This window comes from Eschrichtius robustus, chromosome 4 (assembly GCF_028021215.1).
Source record: "Eschrichtius robustus isolate mEscRob2 chromosome 4, mEscRob2.pri, whole genome shotgun sequence".
NCBI classification, from domain to species: Eukaryota; Metazoa; Chordata; class Mammalia; order Artiodactyla; family Eschrichtiidae; genus Eschrichtius; species Eschrichtius robustus.
This window is the reverse complement of record NC_090827.1, coordinates 65,234,028-65,259,764: the sequence shown is the minus strand read 5'-3', so window position 1 is coordinate 65,259,764 and position 25,737 is coordinate 65,234,028. Positions and strand designations below refer to the sequence as shown.

General features: G+C 36.1%; 2 protein-coding genes across 2 annotated transcripts; both read right to left on the bottom strand.

Annotated features, from left to right (window-relative positions):
• Positions 1-2,782: 2,782 nt before the first annotated feature.
• Positions 2,783-12,033, bottom strand: LOC137764135 (UDP-glucuronosyltransferase 2B17-like). The gene is given in 3 exon segments (XM_068542858.1): positions 2,783-2,920; positions 6,527-6,675; positions 11,319-12,033. Coding segments are annotated over 3 exon segments (1,002 nt in total).
• Positions 12,034-18,943: 6,910 nt separating this feature from the next.
• LOC137763473 (UDP-glucuronosyltransferase 2A1-like) lies at positions 18,944-25,599 on the bottom strand. The gene is given in 4 exon segments (XM_068541980.1): positions 18,944-19,223; positions 22,851-23,076; positions 24,425-24,531; positions 25,565-25,599. Coding segments are annotated over 4 exon segments (648 nt in total).
• Positions 25,600-25,737: the final 138 nt, after the last annotated feature.

Genomic DNA, 25,737 nt, shown 5'->3' with positions numbered 1-25,737 from the left:
TAATTCTTCTAGGTCTTTGTTAAACACTTCTTGCATCTTCTCTATCTTTGCCTCCACTCTTTTTCTGAGGTCCTGGATCATCTTCACTATCATTATTCTGAATTCTTTCTTTAGGAGGTTGCCTATCTCCACTTCATTTAATTGTTTTTCTAGGGTTTTATCTTGTTCCTTCATCTGGTACATAGCCCTCTGCCTTTTCATCTTGTCTATCTTTCTGTGAATGTGGTTTTTGTTCCACAGGCTGCAGGAGTGTAGTTCCTCTTGCTTCTGCTGTCTGCCCTCTGGTGGATGAGGCTATCTAAAAGGCTTGTGCAAGTTTCCTGATGGGAGTGACTGGTGGTGGGTAGAGCTGGCTGTTGCTCTGGTGGGCAGAGCTCAATTAAACTTTAATCCACTTGTCTGCTGATGGGTGGGGCTGGGTTCCCTCCCTGTTGGTTGTTTGCAGTGAGGCAACCCAACAATGGAGCTTACCCGGGCTCTTTGGTGGGGCTAATGGCGGGCTCTGGGAGAGCTCACACCAAGCAGTACTTCCCAGAACTTCTGCTGCCAGTGTCCTTCTCCTCACAGTGAGACACTGCCATCTGCCGCCTCTGCAGGACACCCCCCAACACTAGCAGGTAGGTCTAGTTCAGTCTCCCATTGAGTCACTGCTCCTTCCCCTGGGTCCCGATGTGCACACTGCTTTGTGTGTGCCCTCCAAGAGTGGAGTCTCTGTTTCCCCCAGTCCTGTCAAAGTCCTGCAAGCAAATACTGCTAGCCTTCAAAGTCTGATTATCTAGGAATTCCTCCTCCTGTGGCCGGACCCCCAGGTTGGGAAGCCTGATGTGGGGCTCAGAACCTTTGCTCCAGTGGGTAGACTTCTGTGGTATAAGTGTTCTCCAGTGTGAGTCACCTACCCAGCAGTTATGGGATTTGATTTTATTGTGACTGCGCCCCTCTTACCATCTCAATGTGGCTTCTCCTTTGTCTTTGGATGTGGGGTATCTTTTTTGGTGAGTTCCAGTGTCTACCTGTCAATGATTGTTCAGCAGTTAGTTGTGATTCCGGTGCTCTCGTAAGAGGAAATGAGAGCACGTCCTTCTACTCTGCCATCTTGAATCAATCTCCTATAATCTTTTAAGTATAAATTTTTCAAGACGTTATCTTAGTTTTCTTCCCTCAAAGTTACTAAGAGTGGAGTTATCCATGCACAGTTTTACATATTTTTATACAAAGCTAGGAACTGAAGAATAATACAAGTGATAAAATTTAAAAAAAGACAATGTCACATTAATTTTCACTGACCATTATATGCTAAAATAGGCAAATTAGCAGTTTATGCTTTCAGGAGATATAACTGCATTTTAAACAATGGAAAACACTAATTTAGAAGGTATTGAACATGCTATATCCAGCCGAAAGAATTCATGGATGCTGAAATTCTCACTTCTCAATGGGATGAAATCCCAAGGAATCCTAGGTTAGTGGGGCAATTTTTTCTTTTTAAAGGCAGGTGGCTGTCTATTACTTGTCAAGGCAGTCAGCCTGATTCCAGGCTGTAGAAGGTAAAAATTGTGTGGGTTGTTTTGGGGCAGTTTAGATCATGCCTGAAAGTGGCAAGTAGTTCACAAGTAGTGAGAGAGCTCAGATGGATTTATACTGTCATAAAAATAGCTATAGGATTTTACCAGGGAGCGCTTCTGTAATTTTCTCTATGCTAACCCTGCCTACCCCCATGCTTTCCAGTTTTTACCTCTCCTCTTCCTCCCCACCTCTGAGAAAGTAGCTGTTAATCCAATTGGTCAGAACCGTATGTTGATTAGGCCAAGTTGTTAATGGGCAGGACTAAGAGACCTTAAATTCAGAGCCTATGCCTCTTCCTGTCACCCTTTTCTGCTTTAACAGGAAACAAAGCATGGCTCCCAGGGGTCTCTCTTGGTCTTTTATTCAACGACTGGTTTTAAGACACAGACCTACTAGAGAATGGACTTGAGGATACGGGGAGGGGGAAGGGTAAGCTGGGACGAAGTGAGAGAGTGGCATGGACATATATACACTACCAAATGTAAAATAGATAGCTAGTGGGAAGCAGCCGCACAGCACAGGGAGACCACCTAGAGGGATGGGAAAGGGAGTGTGGGATGGAGGCAAACGCAAGAGGGAAGAGATATGGGGACATATGTATATGTATAACTGATTCACTTTGTTATAAGGCAGAAACTAACACACCATTGTAAAGCAATTATACTCCAATAAAGATGTTTAAAAAAAAAGAGAGAGAAAAAAAGATATATGCTCTTTTCATCTTGGGAAAAGGGAGAGCAGGAGCAGGAGGAAGGATCTGAATCTTTATGCTCCAACTCAGCCTTTTTCAAAATTCTATTTTGAATATTGAATATCGAGTGCAGCTACTAACTGAACTGTAACACAATGCCTCTCTGCTGCTCAAAACTTCCACAGTCCCCCAGGAACTCCTCTGAGAGAAACTTATCATTTGTGGGGTAAGATTTGGACATTCTTATGTTCTTACTATTAACTTAATAGCACTGAAACCTCACACATAACCTCTTATATAGAAGTGTCTCTGAGAACAAAGTAAAACTTGAGTTGGAATATTTAAGCACATGAGTCCCCCTTGCGCCATTTTAAAATTTGACTTCAAAAGAAAAACAGATATACCAGTTCATTTTGATCTAATTGTGTTATGAAATTCTCTCCCCCTTGCAAAAACTATTTTAATGGACCCACTTCATAGACATTAAAGAGAGTCATTCAAGTAGTTGTTCAGCACAAAGGCAATGTATCATACCTTCTGTGGAATCTGGGCAAGGGCCAATGCAATCATGTTAGCATTTTCTTCTGGAAGGTTTTGGACCATTGAGCCCAAACTAAATAATACAATGCCATCTTCTCCAGAGGTTTGGACAAACTTTTCAATTTCCTGAAAAGAAATAGTTTGTTGTACTACAAAGGGGCATCAGCAAAGAGAGAGAGAGAGAGTTTTGTTTGTTTGTTTTTTTGTTTCATTCATTCTTTTTTTAGTTTGTTTGAAGGAAATGAATACATACATTTCTAAAGAGAGAAGTATTTTTAGAATGCCTCATCTTCTAACATGCCAAACCATTAAACCCCCTTGGAAAGAGATGTGTAATGTGAAATCTATTTTCTTTAATCAATGTATAATCATTGACTACTAGGCAAGTATGGTGATTTATTTATTACTTATCAACAAGAGACAGCAGTAAAGTGAAAGTTTCCAGTGAAGAACATTTTACATTGTGACAGCACAGGTTTAATTTTCTTAAGTGAGTTTTGAAAACAGTGTAATTTTTATTCCATGTCTCAAACAATAGCAGGACCAGGAATTTTTTTCTAGTTCTGTGTTAAATAATGCTAAGTTCCAGCAACAATGACTTAGTAATTTGTCCCAGGATGACAGGATTGTGACCAAGTAAAATAGTGTGCTTATTAAAACACGTGACTTGCTCACCAGGACAAAATTCAAGACCTGACCTCACTGTGTCCAGCGATCCAAAGTTATGCCTTGAACTTTGCCCAGTCCCAAACTGTTCCTTACTTTACAAATTCTTCCTCGATATCACCAACCAGGCCCCAACACCTTAGAATTATCTTCCCCTGACTTTCCTCTGCTGAAAAGTAATAAAACTCTGTCAAAGTGCTGTTCTTGTTTCCTATGATAAGTCAAATAAACCCAGCCTTGCTTGATCAACAAGTTTTTTTTTGTTTGGTTGGTTATTTTTTGGTTTTGTTTGGAGGAGTTGACAGAAGACAAATATTTAAAAGGACCTGAATTCCTAACAGAGAGTCTGTCTGTAGCTCGGCTTCTTGAATTTTTAGGTCATTCTATGTCCAGTGTATTTGTTACTGAACTGGTCTACTTTTCTTCTTGGCAGTTTTCAGGATGTCTCTTTTGGTGTACAGGCTTTCCTGATTATAAAGGCTACATATGATAATATAACCTGATTATGAGGTTACATATAATTGCTTTGGTAAAAGAAGGAAAGTGCTCTTGTTAAATCATCTATATATAAATAAATGACTCTGAATTTATTAATCACAATTTATTCTTTATTTATTGGTGTTTCAAATTCCCAATACTGACAGGTTCCTTAAATTTAATCCTCAGCTAAGGTTCTGATCTATTAAACTTCTGGTGATATTACATTAATTGACTGAAAGAGAAAAAGACTGATGAAAGAAATTTTCCTTATCTTAAAATATTATTTCCTTTTTCTTTCTACCTCATGCTCTGATAACACTGGGCATGCTATATTAATTTCATCTCTCTTAAGGAAATAGCTTTTCAAAACTTCCTGCAGTTTATTTCTCTCTATTTTCCTTCAAAACCTAATGAAATTACAATATCATATATTATCATTATTTTTATATGGGATGTTTAAATTTTGAGTATAAATTTAATTTTATTTCTGATCATGGCCCAGATATTTTAAGGGAATTAATGCTATGACATAATGAATGTGACAGATTTTGCCTGTAAACTGTTTATTTTGGGTGGATTTTACTCCATGAGAGTGTGATTTATTGGGTAAAACATCTGATCAGGCTATCTATGAACTAATTGGGGTTCATGACATAAAGTTATGGAAAACTTTCATTTACATTTTAAAATTTGTAGCCTATTGTGCAGGTTAATACTAAACTAGGCACTTTCTCTCTGATATCTACTTTACTATATTTGTTTCCAAGCCTAGCTAGTGAGATCAGGCAGTTTACATGATTGAAATAGAACTATATCTTATCTAATTTATGCATTACTGGATGATTTTTAATGCACCACTACAACCAATTCCTGAGAGAGGCTTATTTCCATGAATTGTATTATCAGGATACAATAATATCTGTTCTATTTTGTGCTGTGAAGTTCTTTGATCTCAAATATGATGAGAACAAATTTTTTGGGAAAACTGTCATGAGTTTGCCAGTATGGCACATACACAAGTGCATATATCAGAAGGAATCCCTCCACTCTAGATACTAGTGAGACTGCTTAAAGCTTCAAATACAATTTTAACATTTTCTTCTTCTTACTTTGGTTTCTGAGACAAATTCCTTTTGTCAAAAGGGACACTAAGAAATTTTTCACAATAGCTAATATTTATCAAGCACTGTGTCCTTGGCACTGTGTACGGGCTTTATGTATCCAGTCGATTCTTTTTATTCTCAGTAATTATGTTCTATAAAGTTGCCACAAACATGTCATTAGTGAGTAATGAATCATTGCTCCTGGTTTCACCCAAGCTTCTTGTCGCAACATTTTTGTCAACTGCTCAACACATAAGCTGGTTTTATGTGTGTTTCTGTTTTAAAACACCTTGTTTAACATACATTGTTGATTCATTAACACTGAACTCATAGCCAACAGTGCTATAACTCATGGAACGGAATGAAGATTATCTGGCAAACATATTTTCTTCCTAAGGCACATCACAGCCTTCTTACTTCTTTTCTGGAACAACAGAAAACATGTCAACACTCTCCTTGGGGGCCCTTCTAAACAGCGACATCACCAACAGAAAGCACTCAAATGCAAAAATGTGGCATTAATTAGACCTGAAAGGGACACTTATTTACAGTGTGAGAGCTGCAACAAAAAGGCAGAGGATTGCCTTGTTCAATGCTCAACTGGGAACATGCACGTTCAGTGAGTAACTTTTTTGCTGCTCTGTACATATCTATGAATGACCATGAAGCACTACAAATATTGATTCTGGGGTTACAAATAAATTTTAGTGAGTAGGCAAATTTGAAAATACAGAGTCTGTATATAATGAGGAATGACTGTATTAGACCATTTTGTTCTCACGCCACTCCAATGAGACAGGTAAGTAAACCCCCTCCCTCATTTTTCTTCTTTTTTTCTTGTGCATCCATATTTTATAGGAAATGCACTACCGGCAGGATTTGGCTTTTGTATATTTCCTAGCTACCATAGTACCATATATTAAAGCACCAGATTCCATAACCTTTGAATACTCTCACATATTTCCACTTTTAATATCGCATTTTCAGAATTTGATTCTTTTAAATACCTCATTGCAATTTACTTTAATAAAATACAAGAGATAAGCTCCCACATTACCTCAGTCTTATGCATTTTGTGATTTGTACTTTACTGTAAATAACTGTTTAACATTTATAGTTTTTCTGGCTGACCAGTCTATAATATCCGTAAGGACTACAACAGTGTCTATTTCATTCACCCCTCCTTCTTCAGTTCAGAGTGTAGAATCTGGTATCTAGCAGACAAAGAATACACATTTGTTGAAAAAAATTATCATTTCTTATGTGTTGGAAGACTTTTTTATAGTGGCTATATCCACACAATCTTGCCTTTCTCTCTTACTTTTCATGACTGTTATGTAGCTCAGAATCTTCAGTGATAATAAAACATGAAACACATAATAAGTGAGGGCATGGTGTGAAGAAATTTTATATATTGTCCATGTCTTTTCCATAAGACAGTATTTGGACTGGGAATGGAAAACTATTCAAGAGACCAGTTTACCTTAGGCAGTGGTTTGGCAGGTTTGCTGTGGAGTCCTCCAACAAATTCAAAATTTGGTAAGATTGGGTGGGGAAATTCAAAATCCCAATAGCTTCTTATCAGTCAAATATCAGTTTTCCCCATCAATTCACACAATGTAGTGGGTCTTCCTGAAAAAGAAAATAGGAAAAGGAATATATGTAAATTTGTGAATTTGTATCCATTTTTTTCTTACAAGATATAGCAGTAAAGCGTCAAGTCTGTGTTGGTCAAGATGAACAAATAATGCCAGTGTTTTATAATTTAAACAAACATATATACAGAAAAAAGAGAAGAAAAAAAAATACATGTTAAGTGAGAGACTTACATAGCTTACAATAACCTCTCCCCTCTGCACCTTTGAAGCCAGGTTCAAGTAATTGTTAAAGATTACTTCTTGTTTTATGTATTACAAGTTCAAGTTAACTAACAGATTTTAATTCTAAGTCAATATCTCTCTGTAATTATGTAAGTGTGTGATGAATATTACATTCTAAATGGTCATTTTCCTGCGTAGCATTGGGCTTGTATCACGTTCATGATATTTGTGCATTTTTACTTAATGCTCTAACATTTTAAACTTTTTTTTTTTTTTTTTAAACTAACTGAGCATCCCCATCTTCCAGGGATGACCCAGCATTGTGTGACTGCCATGGACCCACTGGCAGGCAAGCCCCTGGTGCTAATAGGTTAGAGGGAGGCTTCCAAAACGGTGCTTGCCAGTGCCAGTGTCAGCACGGTAGAACAAGCTCCCCAAAATGACTTCCACCGGAGTCTCCATCCCTAGGAGGAGTCCCAGCTGCACAATGTCTCTCCAGGAGACTCGCCAAGATCAGCAAGTGGGTCTCACCCAGGTGCCTTTCAAACTACTGCCTCTTCACTGGGACTCAGACTGTGTGAGATTTTGTGTGCACACTTTGAGAACAGAATCTCTGTTTACAGACTCTCCTGTTCTCTCGAATGTAAGCCCGTCTGGTTTTCAAAGCCAGACATTCTGGGGGCCTATCTTACCAAAATGGGGAGCCTGAAGTGGGGGCTCAGACCCCTTCCTCCTGGAGGAGGACCTCTGTGGTTGTGATATTCCTCCTGATTGTGGGTGGCCAACCCCAGGGTGTGGGCCCTGGTTAGACTGCATCTCTGCTCCTCCTACTTGTCTAGTTGTGGCTCCTTCTTTATATCTTTAGTTGTGGGCAATCTTTTATGCTAGTCTCCAAGTTGTTCTCAAAGATAGTTGCTTTGTGAGTAGTTTTATTCTGGTGTGTCCATGGGAGGAGGTAAGTTCAGGGCCTTCCTACTTCATCAACTTGATCTCACCCCCATAGAGATTGTTTTCTAAAGATTATTAATGACTTTCCACATTAAACATGGACCTGCAGCATGAAGAATTTGCACTGTTCACACTTGTTTCCATCTGGTCTCCAGTGTCACTAAGCTAGCCACCAGAGAATAAACAGGTTACTCATAGGAGATTGAATTTCCTTTAGGGATATAGAGAAAGGCGAGAAGAGAAACCCCAGTGGTTTAAGAAGCTTCCCTAATGATGCGTATATCACTAAGAATCAATAGCCTTCCCTTCCATAGCTTAAAGTCTCACCCTTTCTTGTATGTTTTAAAGAAGAAAGCTTACTGTGGGACTAGATTCTTGGACCATCTGTGATCAAGAAAGGGCATGATGAATGAGGTGCACCAAATGAAATGATGTCTTTCACTTTGATCTCTATGTCATTTATTTTTTCTGTCCTAGGAAATTTGAAACATTCTGACTGTATCAATTACTACAATCTAATATAAAGGGAAGGCTGCTTGATAACTGCCTAGAAAGGATAGGAGGCTAAGGAAGTATCTCATGATTCAGACTGTAAAGTGTTTTCCCATATCTAAACTTGTCTCTTTGGTCTCCAGAAAAACTATAAATACTGGAAAAGCTAAAAATAAATATTATGAAGCAAGTGGGAATGAGTGATAAAGGAGACTCACCTGACAAAAGCTGAAAAATCTTCCTTTTTAGTGTTTATAACTTGGCCAAAGGATCTCCTTTGTTAGTTTCAATTCCTAGAATAAATCAGCAATGCTGTGATGGCTTTCTTGTTCAAGGAATGACATAAAACTTCTGGAAAGTCAGACTGGAAAACTGCCTTGGTTGTAAAAGTCTATTTGTGTCAATCACTTTCACCTCTGTCCCCTTATTTACCTACAATTTCTCTAAGCTTTTTCGTGACTTTGGATTTTTTGCTTAGTCATATTCTCACAGACCAATGCACCCACCCCATTCACAGCCCAGCATTCTACTTTGATTGTTTGTTATTTGGTGCCCTGTTTTCCTTCCCATTGCTGTGCATGTGCTTATTATGGTATCTCATTTAAGAGCTTATTTTCTATGACCTATGATTCCTGATTAATTTTTATCTTAGAAACTTTGGTCTTTGGGTTATTTGTTTAGTCTTTTATTCCAGATAGGCCTACTCATCCTCCCACTTCATTCACCAACCAGCTTTCTACTTTGATTGTTTGGCATTTGATGCTCTGTTTTACTTCACATTACCTTGCATGCCCTGGCAATGGAATCTCATCTAAGAGCTTATTTTCTATGATCTGTGATTCTTGATTAATTTTTAGCAGAATTTGTTCCTGAGACTTTGACCTTGGTTCTATTCTCCAATCCACTACCTCCTATAACCTCATACACTATATATGTATTCGAAGTTTAATGTTTATATAACTCGGATATTTATTTCCTTTGTAATTGTAAATTACCTTGTAAATATTCTTAGGCATTGAGAGTAATTATGAATTTCTGTCAAGGATGGTTAAGATCAATTTGGAAGGGATACTTTTCTTAGGTTTCCAAAATTTTTACCATACTTCCCAAACAAAAAGATGCTTTATATGTATCTATGAGTAAATGGTGGTGAGGGAACATCTCTCCTGGCAAAGATAAGTTTGGTTAGTTGAGCGGTATATGCTGACTATGGAGAGTGTTTGTTATAAAGACCACCAACATCAAGAAAAACTAATCTTCTTGGTCTTCTATATTGCAGCACACTTGGTGCTTAGCACAATGTTTCTCCAAATCGTACATGGAGTTTTGAAATTACAGTCTCATGCTTTTCTTTCAGTTAATGCAATATACAAGTGCTTAGGTCCAGGGGCCAGACTGCTGTGTTTTAACCCCATCTCCATCACTTCTTCCCCAAGAGAACCTGAGTAGGTTATCTTACTTAAGGTTCCATATTTATAAAATGACAAGAATAATAGTGCCTATGAACAGGATTTCTATGTGTGTCTCTCATGAGTTAATAAATGTAAAGGATGTAGAAGATTTCCTGGAGAAGAGTAAATTCTCAATAAATATTTACTAATTTCCTTCTGTGCTCCACCCCCCCATAAACAAGAAGAAGCTCAATAAATATTTGTAGTTGAATGAATGTACTCACAGAATCAAGATTAGAAATCATCCAGATATGAAAAATATACTGGACCTTCGCCTTTTGCTTCATTTTTCAAACTGCAGTGTTGTAGAATCAGAAAGCAGACATTGATAATTCTAATATTAATCCCCAGTGTTTTAGGTTTACTTAGCAAATGACTTTTAATACATTGAGGGGGCAGGAATAATACTATATAATTCCCAGAGACAACTCATCCACACTAAGTAATTTTCCTTCTTAATAGAGATATTAGCTGATGGAGATGTTAGAGATATTAAAATAATAGAAGAACTGAATCTAGAAGAGAGATATCAGAGACTTCGATGCTGAAAGCTGAAAGGAACCTCAGGTATGAGTTCATAGAAATGTTTAATTTTAAAAACAAGTAAACATAAAGCTTACACAAAGTGTCATACTTTCTTGTACATGAAGTAGATTTTTTTACTAGACCCAGGTTTAAAATTACATTTGCTCATGACTGACTTTCACTTGACTTTTAAATATATTTAATGAAGTTTCTTACTATAGTATATTAAAAATGGCTACGTAGTCTTTGAAACTCCTCCTGTTGAGGGGTGGAGGCTACTTCTTCACGCTTTGAATTCGGGCTTGCCTTGTGACTTGTTTTACCAATAGAAGGTGGCAGAAGTGACATTGTGTGACTTCCAAATCTAGGCCTAAAACTTTCATACAAGCTGTTCTAGAATTCTGCTGTCATGTGAAAAATTCCAAGCTTTTCTGTTGGAGAGGTCACATGGAAGAGACAATCACAGTACCCTGCCAATCTGCCAAATCCCAGCCATGAGAGTGACACTTTCTTGGACTGTTCCACTGCAGCCAAGCTGATAACTAACCGTAGGCTAATGAAGAAGTCCAGACAAGCCTCAAAGAAGAAACATTTCCCTGAGCTCAGCCCAAGTTGCTGATTCATAGGATCATGAGCAAATAATACGTTTGCTCTTTTAAATGCTAAGTTTTAGGGTGGTTGGTTTTGCAGCAATAAATAACAGACAGTATGATTTATCAAAAACACAGTGAGTATGTAGCTTTCTAAATAAACAAGTCCCAAGAATATTCACATATTGGAACATTATTGTCAAATGGAGGGATATCTCCAGTGTCACACAGTTCTAGATTACTTTGCATACTTTCTTGAATAGTTGATAAATTTTGACTGAGAAGCTGTTCTATTTCCATTTTGACACTAAAACTAAGAAAATACAAGTTATTTTTTATTTTAAATTATATATATATATATACACACATATACACTGTAACCCACACAAAGGAAGTAAGATTTCTTTCCATCTACTAGAGGGAAAATGTAATAAATAAACCAGGCTTACCTAATACTTCACTGTAAAATGTATCCCACTACTTCTTGTTAAAAGTCTCAAATGCAAAGTCAAAATATAGGTAATACAACATATTTGTTACCCTCTCCATAAATGTCCTTTTGTCACTGAGTTCTGATATGATAACAGGTACATAGGAAAGAGGTAATATAAGCCCTCCGCAGAATTTTTCATATGTATTGCCAGTGGTAAGTCAAAGACTGTAGACCAAATGTAGGTTAAGTAGTTCAGACAGCAGCTCGGCACAAGGAGAAATGGCATGTCCAAGAACAACATCAAATCTGTATTCCTGCAGTTTTTTCACAAGTTTTTTGTTCAAAACTGCATCCTCACAGAGCTTTTGAACAGTATCAGAATATTCATAATATGTTTTTTGCATCTTTGGATCATGTGCCCATAATGTACTCTTTGGTAACTCATATGTCCATATCTTGATCCATTTTACAAAAAGCAAATCAAGCTCATTCTTAGTGAAGGATGTAGGGTGAACCTCAAATTTAAGGGTAGATGGCTTATTGGGACCCACAAGGACGGAAGCTGAAGATACTAGCACAGTCACTTCATGGTCCTTCTGAGCAAGTTCATCCAATATTGTCTTTAAATTGATCCAATGATTATATTCCATTGGCCACAGCAGCACCTTTCCACAAGATGCACAGCCGAAATAAAAAGAAAGCACAAGAGCAGAAGCCCGTGTCTTAGACATCTTGATAAAATCCAAACCTTCTTCATAAACTTTCTTTACTGCAGAGGTAGCTCTCACTTATATCCAGGATGGAGTCAATTAAGTAGTTAAAATATAACTGGCACATAGCAAGGTCACAATGACTATGAGATAAAGACTGTTTCCAAGAGCACGCCTTCGTAATTTCTCTGCAAGCTAATCTCCAGTTCAGAGGCTTTGGAAAGCAAATAGATAAAGAAAAGCGTAGATGATCTTGTGCCTCTATGTGTGAAAAATAAATACCAGTATCACTGTAAATGCGACTGGCTCTAGGCTAAGAAGAAATTACCTTGTATGTAGGGAGTTTCCAGATACGAAAGTAGCATGTGTCAACACAAGGATAGTCTGATTTATTTGAGCATTTCTAAGCATTTTTCTCCATATTTTCAGACCTGTTTTATTAGCTCCATTTCATTTAGCTTGCTGTTGTTCTTTTGGCTATAGTTATTCCTTCCCTTTTTTCCTTTTTATCCAAACATGGGTATCCTCTGAGTATCAACTTTGGTTACTTTCCTTTATTTAAGAATATTACCTCTGAATTATGATCATTTCCTTTTCTGAACATTTGCAACATTCCTTATATTTCTCTCACTTCTTCAATACTTCCTCAATACTTACTCTTAGAAAGTATTTATCCTCTAAGTACCTTCTTCTGAACTTTGTTTTGTATCCTGCCTTTGTAGTCCAGGTAAGTTATATTTAAAAAAATATCTTACCAGGAATTCCCATCAAATTAGAAGTAGGAAGGGAAAGATGCATGTCATGGGATAGATTTGTTTTCATGCTGTCAATAATCTATTGACCTGAAATGAGAGGAGAATCTTCCTTAAAAAGGATTTGGATACAGATTCTAAGTAAACATTCATTCTGTGAGTGATATAAGCTTTGGTTTCCAGGAGACTGAGGAAAGAGATAAAGGAGAAATATAAATTTGGAAATCTAGAAATGGAAATGGAAATGGCTAGTGTACACCCATGAAGGAGGCATTATTTTAGTCATGACTGTTCTGTTCATAAAGCTCCTTATAAATCCCTGTAGGATACAGTATAAGTCTGCCTGGAATAGTAAAAGAGTGATGTTCACAAAGTGATGTTGGTGCAGAGAGTGAGTAATGACTAGTGTTTTGTCAAGTATAATAGGTGTGTGGGGGAATCTAGATTTAGAAAGCAACGTGAAAAAGCATGGAAGCCTGAAGGAACACAGTTTCCTCAGAGTATGAGGAGCAATTCGCAGTGGTAATATAAATATTTAGACTTTGCTCTGTAGACAGTGAGGAGTCTTTGAAAGTTTTGAGTCATGGAGAGATATTTCCTTATTTCATTTTTGAAAATTTCTTATGGCAGATTGTAAGAATGTAGATATGAGATGAAAGAACCACTCAATAAGGGGACCAATGTAGAAACTCTTAAAATTTCCAGAGGAGAAGTAATTAGCACTTAGGAGTCAATGTTTCAGAGTAGCAAATGTTAAATGGTTTCTTGTTGAACTATTATTTCTCAGATTGGTTTTACTCTTACTCTAACTTTCAGTGTTTGTGTCTGTGAATTATACCAAGAAGATCATTCCAGTGATCAATCTTTAGAATGGATGTTAGGTTAAGGTGTTAGGTTTCTTGTCATTGTATCTCTATAGAACCTGTTTATATAAAGAAATGTTTTTATTCCATGATTAGAAGTACGGAATCATAGAATTTAATTCTGTGTTAGTTTTTTTTAATTTTTTTTTTTTTTTTATTGCTGGTGTAACAAATTACTACAAACTCAGAACTTTAAACCTTGTAAATTTACTTCTTAGATCAGAAGTCTGATATAGGTCTCAGTGGAATAAACTCAAGGTGTTGACAGAGCTGCATTTCCTTCTGAAGGCTTAGGGGGTAATCAATTTTCTTTTCTTTTTCAGGTTCAGGCGGCTGCCTGCATTCCCTGGTGCATTTCTCCCCTGAGTACCTGCATTCCAACCCCTTCCTCCATCTCCAAATTCAGCATCAGCAAGTTGATTTCTTCTCATCTTGTCATCTCTCTGGTCCCCTGAAGCCAGGTAAAGTTCTCTACTTTTGAGAAATCTTAGATGTGATTAGATGGGCTCTCCCTGGATAATCCAAGATATTTCCCTCCCCTCAAAAGTTTTTAATTATAATAACATCTGCAAAGTTACTTTCACCAAGGGTGCTCACATATACTCACAGATTCTGAGGATTAGGGCTTAGATATCTTTGTCAGCCATTATTCTGATCACCACAGTCTATCCTCTGGGCCCCAAAGATTCATGTTCATCACACGTGCAAAATATATTCACTTCCTCCTAAGGTTTCTAAAGGTCTCAACACATTACAGCATGATCTCAAAGTCCCAAATTTCATCCTTCATATCATCTCAGTCAGGTATGGGAGAAGCTCTGGATATGATTCATTATGGAGAATGATTCCTCTCCTGTGAAACTAAGGAAGATGTTTTCCGCTCTCCAAATATAATGGTGACAGATCTAGCATAACAATGATAGACACTGTAGTTCAAAAGAGGAGGAAATGGGGAAGAAAGGGTAACTTCCACTATGCTCTCTGGTTTGATTGATTCATACCCTCAATGTCTCCAAAGAGTCTTTTGTGCGACTGAGTACTCTGATCTTTTGATTTTTCTGAGGTATTAGCAAAAGATTCTATAGCCATCTTGGCTTTTTCTCCAGAGCAGTTTTATTTTGTTTTGTTTTGTTTTACAGTGACTCTCTTAACATTAGCTTCTTTTGCAATCTGGACAGACTGTGAATTTCACAAGTCATCAAGTCCAGGTTACTTTTTGTTTAACAGTTCTTCCATCACTTTACTGTCTCTCCTCTCACATTTTATTATAAGCAGCAGAAGACACCAGTCAGTATCTTGAAACTTTGCTTGAAAATCTCCTCAGCTAGACATACAATTTTGTCACATAGGAATCCTTCATTCCATGTAGTCATAGGACAATTTCTTTAAGCTTTCTGATACGATATAACAAGGATTTTCTTTCCTCCAGTTTCCAATCATACACTTTTCATTTTCTTTTGAGCACTCACTGGCAGCAAATTTAATGCCAATATTTACACTGACAGTTTATTTTTTTATGTTTTAGGTATTCTCTAAGCCAGTTTAGTTCCTTTACTATGATCCTTGTTACTCTTTTTTTTTTTTTTTTTTTTAGGAAATATGGAGTGATTTGCTTATATTTCTTACCCATAAGATATTTCACAGAAGATTTATATCTTTCTATGTTATGTATTCAATAATACTATTGTCATTGACTTGGGAGTAAGAATATAATTTATTCTTCTTTGAGAGGCATTATAACTAAGTTTTTATTATATAGTAGTGGGAAACCTTGTTTCCTAGAATATTGTGGACAGAAATCTTTGACTTGCATCTAATGTGTTTTGTCACTGAGGGCCTAGTCATTAGTTTTGATGTAGAAATAAAAAAGCCCATAGGAATGACAGAAATAATAATAATGTTATTATTGGTATATCCACAAGAATGATCATCCCACATTATAGTCAATTTACCATCATTAGTGAAAATGTGAAAATTGTCAGGGTGTTCTCTTAGGCAATCTAATCACACTTTATTATCTATAAAAGATCGAATATACCATGAATCTAACTAGAGCCTGATTATGCAACCAAATCCATGGAATAAAATCCCAGGGAATCTGAAATTACTGGAATGTATATATTTTAAGGACGAATTGCTATGTACTGCATTCCAGGTCAGCTCTAAAATAACACTGTGTGTAGGTTGCTTGGAAGTAGTTCAGATCAATCATGAACCTAGCCTGTAGCTCAAAAGCAATGAGAGAACTCTGATCTTACAATTTTAGAAAAAAACAGTAAGATTTTAAACAAAGGGGACTTATTTACTCTTTTCTAGGGTAGACCTGACTCTGCCACTTTTTTTCCCCAAGTTTATACCTGTACACTCCTACCCTAGCTGAGAAAGTTGGAATTGTTCATCTAATTATTCAGAAGCAATTAGATTGATGAAGTCACATTCTGCATGGGCAATTGAGGAGACATTAAATTCAGGAACCTATGGATCAATCTTTATGTTGTCATTTCCCACTTGAAACCAGATAAAGAACTAGCCATTTTTAGACTGACTTTTGGTCTCTTACCTCTATTCCACAGTGTAAGTGGACTCAGAGTGGCCCATGTCATCTATCTTAGGCTACACACCAAGTATGCTATTCCCCAATTTTATACAGTACTCAGTTGGAAAAAGGGAATATGAGCAGAGGGAAAGTTGGAGGCCATTTTGTACCTGGAATCAGAGCTTGTCAACTCAGCCTTTAACCAAACTCTACACTGGGTAACACGTGGTTGGAATGATAGCATGACTCCCTCTGTTGCTGCTTGCAGGTGTCACATTTTATTTCAAAATCCCTTGGGATGAAGTCTAGTTGATGGATGAATCTAGGCATTCTTTTGTTCCTGGTCATAATACCAAAATCTCCTTCTTAATTTATATTCATATAACTTTCTGAAAGCAAAGCAAAGTTTGCAAAATTTAAGAAATTTTATTAAAAAATATGGAAATAGGAGGATATTTGACTATACATGCATTTTGAAATTTTACCTCTTTTTGTAGAAAACATTTTACAGATATGATCAAGAGTGTAAAGTTTATTTGAACTTCTATGGGATCTGGGCAAAGATCACTGTGATCATGTTTGTGTTTTCTTTGGTGAAATTTTTCATCATTGATTCCAATAGAAATAACACAACATCATCTTCTCCAAAGCTCTGGACAAATTTCTCCATTTTCTGTAAAGAAAGAATTTGCTCATCCATTAAAGAAAGGCATCAGAAGGATTTTTCAAAAAGAAATAGATGCATACACTTGTAAATAGAAATAAATTGTTACTATAATGCTACTTTCTAATATGCCAAATAATTAAATATCTTCACTTGAGATAGTTGATATAAAATCTATAACCCGTAAATTATAGATAAACAAGATAAGCAATGGAAATGACCACGAATTTATGATAGAGATGAGTTCTTGTTCCTCAAAGAGGAAACAAGAGATGGTCGGTCCATAACTTGGTCCTTAGGATTATTTGTGTGCCATTCTATGTCTGATAAAATTGTTAGATTGATTTACTTTTCTTCTGGGTAGGCTCTCAGGATTTCCTTTTAGTGAATTAGTTCTTTTACATCTCTCCAAGTAATGAAGGCCAGAGAGTTTACGTCTCTTTGCTTTGTTTTAAGAAGAGAAGTATTTTTGTTAAGTCACTCTGATGCTCATAAGAACTTTGTTCACAATGTTCTTCCTGGTGTTTCAAGTTCCCACATTACTAGTACATTAAGCACCCTGAATTTGTCTAATAGTTCAATTCACTAACTTTTTTCTAACAGTACATTAATTCCTTAGAGAGGCATAAGATTTGGAAAATGATTTTAGTATAGGTGGAAAAGTTAAAATTGGACATGCCAATTAATAACTGCCTCACATCAGGCAAACATTTTCAACAGCTCTGCAGTCTGTTTCATAAGGTCGCTAATGAGATAAAAATTTGACCATATAGCTGATGATTGGCCTTATTATTTCATGGGACCAGAACACTATGCTTGTTAATGATTGGCAGATTTTGTCCATAGCTCATCGGGATGGTGGCTTTTACTCCTCTGGTATGAACTACTGGGTAAAACATCTAGTCAACATTATCTCTGGACCAATATGAGTTTATGAAACAAGGCTAAAGAAAACTTGCACCCTTATTTCTCACTTAGAATCCACTTTTATAGACAATTTAATATTCAATTAAACATTTCCTCCACAAAGACTGCAAACATTATATGTTTCCAAGTTTGGCAGATGAGATTATGTAATTTAAAGGGTAAATTACCGTTATGGGTACTTGTGCTTATTATGATAGTGGTCACAGTACAGTTCATGAGAGGACGAGGGGAAGTGATGGGACAAAGGAAAAGGAAGAAATGGGCAAACTCTTGAGTTTCTGATGGAGAAATCATACCCATAGAAAATAGCATTTCTGAGAAATACATTTTCTTCCCAAAGTATTTGCAGAGTAGCTCTTAAGTAGTTTGCTTCTTCTTTTCAAATATGTACATTGTAAGTAAAATTAATGTAGGAAAGAATTAAATAAATTTTTAAATTAATTTAAAAGGGTAGGAATTAAATTCCAATCGTTTACTTTTGCTCCATCATATCATCAACCATGCTAACACATGATAATCAGCTAGTTCTCCGAAGCCACGAAGTGTTACAATACAAATGAAGTACTATCATTATTAATATCCAAATGAAGGGAAATCTTCAAATCAAAGACCAAAAATAGTGTTTTGTATTCCAAGAGGGACAAAGTTTGATGTGTCATATGAAAGGAAATGGATGGTGTAAAATCTGCTTTACAGCAGAGTAGAAACCCTGACAGTTTCCTGATCTTCCTGACCAGAAGGGAAGCTCTGGCTAGAGTAATGCTTTGCATTACTTCTTGTCTAGTTCCTTTAGATAACATGCAATAATTCTTATACACTGGACCCAAAACGATGTTATTTAGGAAATATTCAGCATGAACAGTACTGAAAATAGAATTAATCATTATGTTCCTAAGGTCTCAAACAGCATCTCAATTGGTTGAACTGAAAGAAATAAATAAAGCACTGAGACTTTAATGGTAGTAACTTCCATGTGTTTTGTTTATATTCTCTTTTAAAGAACAGATTATTTTAAACCTTAATTCTGAATCATGTGGCATATCTTTGGGGTGAGTCTTTGATCTGTGACTTGATAAGCTGAGGAATGGACAAGAGCCTGGGGAAGCAGGAGAGGAATCTATTCTAATCAGTGGCTGGGTTAATTCAGATGGATCCTACCAAAGTTTCCAGCCGAACTGTTAAAAAAAAACTACTTTCTCTTTTTCTTCTTTGCAGTTTTACCAAACTTCCAGCAACAAAACAGGCAACATTTAGTGATCAGGAATATAAAAGTTGCCACGCATGCTAGCAGGAACCCAATTACATCCAAAGAGTTGTACTGGTACTAGGTGAGGTTGTGGATGGCTGGCCGAAGGTGTTTGGCTCCTTTATGGCGCATGATAAACTCAATCCAGAAGACTGCTAATTCCAGAGGTTTCATAGGCTGATCATGGTGAATTCTTGATAACTTCATAGCATTCTCTTTATAGCTAAAATTGAATATACAGATAGCAACTTGAAAAATTTGTTAAGGACATGATATATCTAAAACGTATATTATTAAAAGTATATACATAATTATATAATAAGTTGTGTCATAACTGATATCACCAAGAGTCAGAATGCATATGAAAGTTTGTTTCCTCTTGAGATATTTCTAGATATGGTGGCCTATCTGCTGGAATTTGTTGGATGTTTCATAGTCTCAGTAATGATTGGAGGCAGGGGAGAAAAGAATTTCTAACTGGAAATGGCACTTTGAAAGTTCAGAAATAGGAATGTAGAATATGTAGGTTGAGAATAAAGAATTTGATCTCTTTTGCTGAGTATGGTATTGGGAACATGATAGTGACAAGAAGCAGCAATGAGGGGTAAGTTTATGAAAAAGGAACTCTTCCCCCCGCCACTCCGCCCTTCCCCAGATTCTGTCTGGAGTGTCAGTGTTAACAAGGAGCTAGTCTTCAATAGTAACGGGAAATGGTTTCAGTCTGTGATCTTCATGGCCGTGACATTCCAGATGAAACCAGTAAGCTTCATGTGACCCTCTGGGCAAGAAGTGGGCCTGAAAGTGAGTAGATGCTGGAATCTTTGCTTCAAGATACAGAGGGATGCAAGTGCCAGTGTTGAGATAGAACAATGGCAATAACTAGAACACTAACCCTTCTAACTTCTGTCAAGGAACAAAGACCAGACCAAGGTGTGGTTTAAGGTTTTGAATGTCTGACTTAGAAAAAGGATTTCCTTGTATCTGTGAAGGAGTTGAAGGAGGAAGGTTATTCTCCCACACTGAAGTGCAGTCATCATTGATGGAGAATATAGAACATTAAATAGTAGAAGACAGTGGAAGAGCATGTAGAACGTTCTGAGGAAGGGAACGGTAAGTCAGAAAAAAATCAAATCCTTGTTGCTCTTTGGTTTAAAAAAAATAAAATAGGCCTTTCTTAATGCCAAGAATTTAAAGAATAAGTACTTCTGAATGTATCTCAAGGAAACAAGGAAATAGCAACAAGAAACCCTCCAAGACACAAAAACAAAATATCTGTCAGATAAAAAAATTAATGAAAAAGAAAATCCTCCAGGAATAGAGAGACTGCAATAAACAGAAAGTGCATCATTAAATCCATATAAATACAAAACTAAGGCTAAATGTTATTCGAAATTTTGGTCATGGACAAAATGTGTACGTTGTAAGTTTTGAACATGTTATAATGATAATACAGCAAACAAAAATTAAGATGTGATGTTTAAGTGACATGAATGGGAAGTTTAAAAGTGACTTCATAGTGAAAAGTCATTCTATATTGACAAAAATTAGAAATATTTAAAAAGTAATTATTCTAAACTCTAATGTAAATATTTGTACATAGAATTATAGGAAAATTTTAGTAAGAATTTATCTAATATTTAAAAACATCTATCCAACCATGGCAATTCTTTTAATTTTAATATAGCTTATTTTTTCCCAAGAATATATTTGATTTATTTGAAATACACTAAAATGATAAATATAATCACTTGCTGTTGAGAATATTTTTATTTATTTATAATCACAGCTAATCACCATGCACTACAAATATCCCTATAACTTACTCACTTCAAACTAAAAGTTTGTACCTTTTGACCAACATCTCTTCACTTCCCAAACCCCTAGACTCTAGTTACCACCAATCTGCTTTCAGTTTCTATGAATTTGACTTTTTAGATTACACATATAAGTGCTATCATACAGTATTTGACTTTCTCTGCCTGACATTTCACTTAGCAAAATGCCATGTTGCACAAATGGCAGGATTTCCTTCTTTCTTTTTGCTGAATAATATTCCTTTACATACATATACCACATCTTCTTTATCCATTTATCCATTGATGGATACTTAGGTTGTTTTTATATCTTAGTTGTTATGAATAATGCTACAATGAACATAGAAATGCAGGTATCTCTTCCATATTCTGTTGTAATTTCCTTTAGATGTATACCCCAAAGTGGCATTGCTGAATGATGTAGTAGTTCTATTTTAAATTTTTGGAGGAACCTCCTTCCTATTTTCCATAGTGGTTACAGCAATTTACATTTCTACCAACACGCTTCTTCACTTCCTCACCAACATTTGTTATACCTTTTCTTTCGATCATGGCCATTCTAATAAATGTGAGGTGATATCTCATTGTGGTTTTGATTTGCATTTCCTGATGCTTACTGATGTCAAGTCCCCTTTCAAGTATCTGTTGGCCATTTGTACATCTTCTTTGGAAAAATGTCTATTCAGTAACTCTACTAATTTTTAAATTCTTCTTTACTTGAGTTATATGAGTTTTTATATATTTTGTATTTTAACCTTATCAGATATCTAATTTGCAAATATTTTCTCCCATTTTGTACATTTTCTTTCTTTTTGTAGATCATTTCTTTTGCTGTGCAGGAGCTTTTAAATTTGATGTAGCCCACTTGTTGATTTTTGTATTTGTTCCTTGTGCTGTCATTGGCATATCCAAAAAATTGTTACAAAGACCCTTGTCAAGGAGCTTTTTTCCTCTATGTTTTCTTCCAGGAGTTGTATGGTTTCAGGTCTTATGTTTAAGTTTTTAATCCATTTCTAGTTAATTTTTGTAAGTGATGTAAGATAAGGGTCCAATTTCATTCTCCTATATGAGATTATCTAGGTTCCCCAGCACCATTTATTGAAGACACTACTGTTTTCTTATTGAGTATTCTTGGCTCTTTTGTCAAATATTTTTTTACCTTATATGTGAGAGTTTACTTTTGGACACTCAATCCTGTCCATTGGTCTATGTGTCTGTTTTTATGCCAGTACCATACTTTTAAAAGAACTGTAGCTTTGTAGTAGCTACAATTTAGGATTTGTGTTTCTATTTCTGTGCCCCTAAAGGCTTTAGAACCTGGTCACTCGACTCACCCTTTCCTGTTGAGAAACTCTTTCTAGCTGGGAAGTTCTCTCTTGGTGTTGAGTAATGTTGGCTTGGAAATGGGATGATACGGGTAGAATGAAACTGTCTTCATTCTGTTTTTTTTTGTGATTATTCTCAGAATTTTTTAGTTCCACAGAGTTGCTAAAATTCCTTAAGTGGACTTTAGAGCTCTCCCAGAGATGTTTTTGTTTATGGGTACTGTCGTGTCTAATTGTTGATCTTTGTCAAGGGACAGGGAGGCTGGGGTCTTCTATGTCTCCATTTGGATCTCACTGTCTCACACTCTTTACTTCACTGTCTTTCTCTTGTTTTCAATTAAAATATACCAATATAGGATGTTTTTAATTAACAAGTAGAATGATCCTATTTTTATAAAAGTATTTCTATCTTTTTTTTCTAGTTATAAATTAGCACGAGGAAATACCTAAAGTAATATTTCTATACTGATGGTTATAGCTGCATGTGGAGAGTTAAGTGATTTTTAGTATTTCTTTGAGGTTGGAATCTATTACCCAGTAACAGTAGGTGAATCTAAATACTTTCATAGAATTTGAGAAGTGTAAGACAATCATATTTGATGTTAGTTATGTCCTAGTGATTATGTAAAAGTAGTCAATTTAACAGAATGAAACAATTTACTCCTTTTAAAATACCGACGCTTCTCAGAAAAGAATGTAGCCAATACTCACGAAGGGTTGTTAATAACTGTGTTCAAAGTGTTAAGGAGATTGAAACTCGTAATTGTGTGCAAGTTTAATTCGACAGCTGCCCCTTTGGCTTTTATACAAGCAATATTATCATGCTGATCACCAAACAGGGGAACTCCCACCATAGGGACGCTGTGGTAAATAGCTTCATAGATCCCATTGGTTCCACAGTGAGTAATAAAAGCTCTGGTTTTGGGATGACCTAAAAATAAAATGTATATCATTAGTAAGAGTTTCAGATACAGAAAATCATGACACCTTTATAAATCATTAATTCAATTAGGTAGCATCTTCTGCATAATTCTGTGCCATGAGGCCGTATATAAATTCCTATAGGCTCTAAAGAAAGCAGCAATTAATTATTCCAGGCTAAGGAGCAATTAGTAATTCCAGCAATTAAGTCATTCCACACCTGTGAAAAGTTTGTGCAGAGTTAACCGATGGAGAGTACTTGACATTGGACAAGTTGCTGGGGTGAGAATACTTTAATAAAAAGGAATGGAGGGATTTAAGAAAACAAACGCTTGCCTTAATAGGGAAAGGGAGTTGAGATGTGCAGGGTTTCAATGTGAGAATGTTGGCATAACAGGCTAGAAAGATCGACCTGGGCAAGTTTATGTAGTACTCTGTTTTAAAAATTGGATTTTGAATTGATTATAAGTAATTTGGACCGTTTATAATATCGTAGATGGTGAAATGGCTTATCAGATTGATTTTTCAAATAGCTACTGTGGGAAAAGTGAAGAGAGGAGGAAGATAATGGATACAGAAAGCCAGGAGGGTGCTGCAATATTCTATACAAAAGATAATGAGAGCCTGATGTAAAGGTACTTTCTTTGGCTCTGATTCTGAGGAGGGAGAGATTGTATCATAAACGGAAGAATTATAAATACCATATTTATGTTAGTGCTTGACAAAGATTCCAGTTTTGACCAAACTCTAGTCAGGCTCCTCTGAACTCTCTTTTCAAGTAAACCCTGATTTGGGGGCTTTTTGTTTATCTCTGCATTGCGCAATTTTAGCAACCATCCTTCTAAGTCAGTTTAGCTAGATTCTCCCAGTACTGATACCTGATCACTCTTTTTAGCTGTTGCTTCCTCTTTCACCATCCGCCAAGCGATGGCTGATCACCCTGGCCTGCCGTCAACAAGAATCAGATTAGGTTAGTTTTGTCAGCATCCTGCCTTGACCCTGATGTTTCCTCTTAGTAATTTTCCATCCACTGACCTCCCTCTCTGCACTTTGGTTATAAATTTCCCACTTTTCTTTCTGCATTCAGAGTTTAGTCCAATCTCTCTGTCTTACTGTAAAAGTCCATTGCAGTAGTAACTGTACTTATCATGGTGGTCTTGACTAAAGTGTGTCTTACAGTCTTTAGCAAGTGTCATGAATAAGTTTTTCTTTAACAAGCTCCAGAAGAAATGTGAAGAAGAAATTAAGTTTTTTTTTCTTATTTTGAATACAAATTATCTGTTATTGAGTAATCATTCAGATTATTCCTCATTCATAATTAAGCAAAATTATTTAATTTTGCTTCTCTTTGGTCTTATCAAGACGATAATTCTGTGGAATCCATCCAGATAGCCAGGTATTTGCTCCTAGTGTTTCTGGTTTCTTTTCCTGTGTTATCTCCACAGAACCTGCTAAGACAAGTGCATTTACTCTATTAGAAGATTTTTAGAATCACATCCCATCAGAAGGAGGCAGTTAACATAGAATTAATCAGGTTTGATGACTCCAGGTAATACACAAGCAAACTGAGGTCCTAGGTGATTAAGTAATGAATGTTTTTAAACCATTGACACCACAACAGTGTTTTCAAATGCTTGCAATAATCCTAGTCGATAGGCTGTCATCATCAGTTTAATTCTAACTTGTAGATGAAGATAAAAGACAATCTGTATCTGAAACAAGTGTATATTGGTATTACTAGGCCATTCCGGTAAAGTGGATTTTTGAAACAAAGTTTTCAGAGGCAAAGGGAAGGAATGTCATTTACCTCACTAAGAAATTGTTAGGGCTTTGATCTTTGTTATATACTTGGTAGTAACTTAGGATCAAGTATTGCCTTTTTTATTATAGTAAAATATACATAATGATGTCTATCATTTTAAAGTATTGTAAGTATAGAATTTGGTGGCACTAAATATATCCACAATGATGTGTAACCATAAGCACTATCTATACCCCAAATGTTTTCATCTTCCCTACATAAACTCTGTATCATTAAGCAATAACTCCCTAATCCCCCTACTCTCTAGCCCCTGGTACCTCTATTCTACTTTCTGTCTCCATGAATTTGTCTAATCTAGGTATCTGATATAAGTGGAATCATACAGTATTTGTCTTCTGACAACATTATTTCACTTAGCATTATGTCTTCAAGGTTCGTGTATGTTGTAGCATATCAGAATTTCCTTTCTTTTTAAGGCTGAATAATATTCCATTTTGTGTGTATATCACATTTTCTTTATCCATTCATTTTGGTATTGTGAATAATGTTGCTGTGACCATTGTTGTACAAATATCTGTTTGAGTCCCTGATTTCAATTCCTCTTCATAAATAGTCAGGATTAGAACTACCGGGTCATATAACAGCTCTATGTTTAACTTAGTGAGGAACAACAAAAATGTTTTTCAGAGCAGATGCATCATTTTGCACTCTTATGAGTATAATAGAGAAGAACAAATTTTACTTTAATCTTTCTGTTCTGTTTCCTGTGTTGGTCATGCTGGCTCTCCACCTTTTGTGAAATAATGTTGCTTGCAGACTGAAATGTACAGGATAGCCTATTCTCAAGGCTCTGACCTTTAAGAGTCCATTAATATAGAGATAAAAGTTGCAGAACAGAAAACAATATTTGTCTTG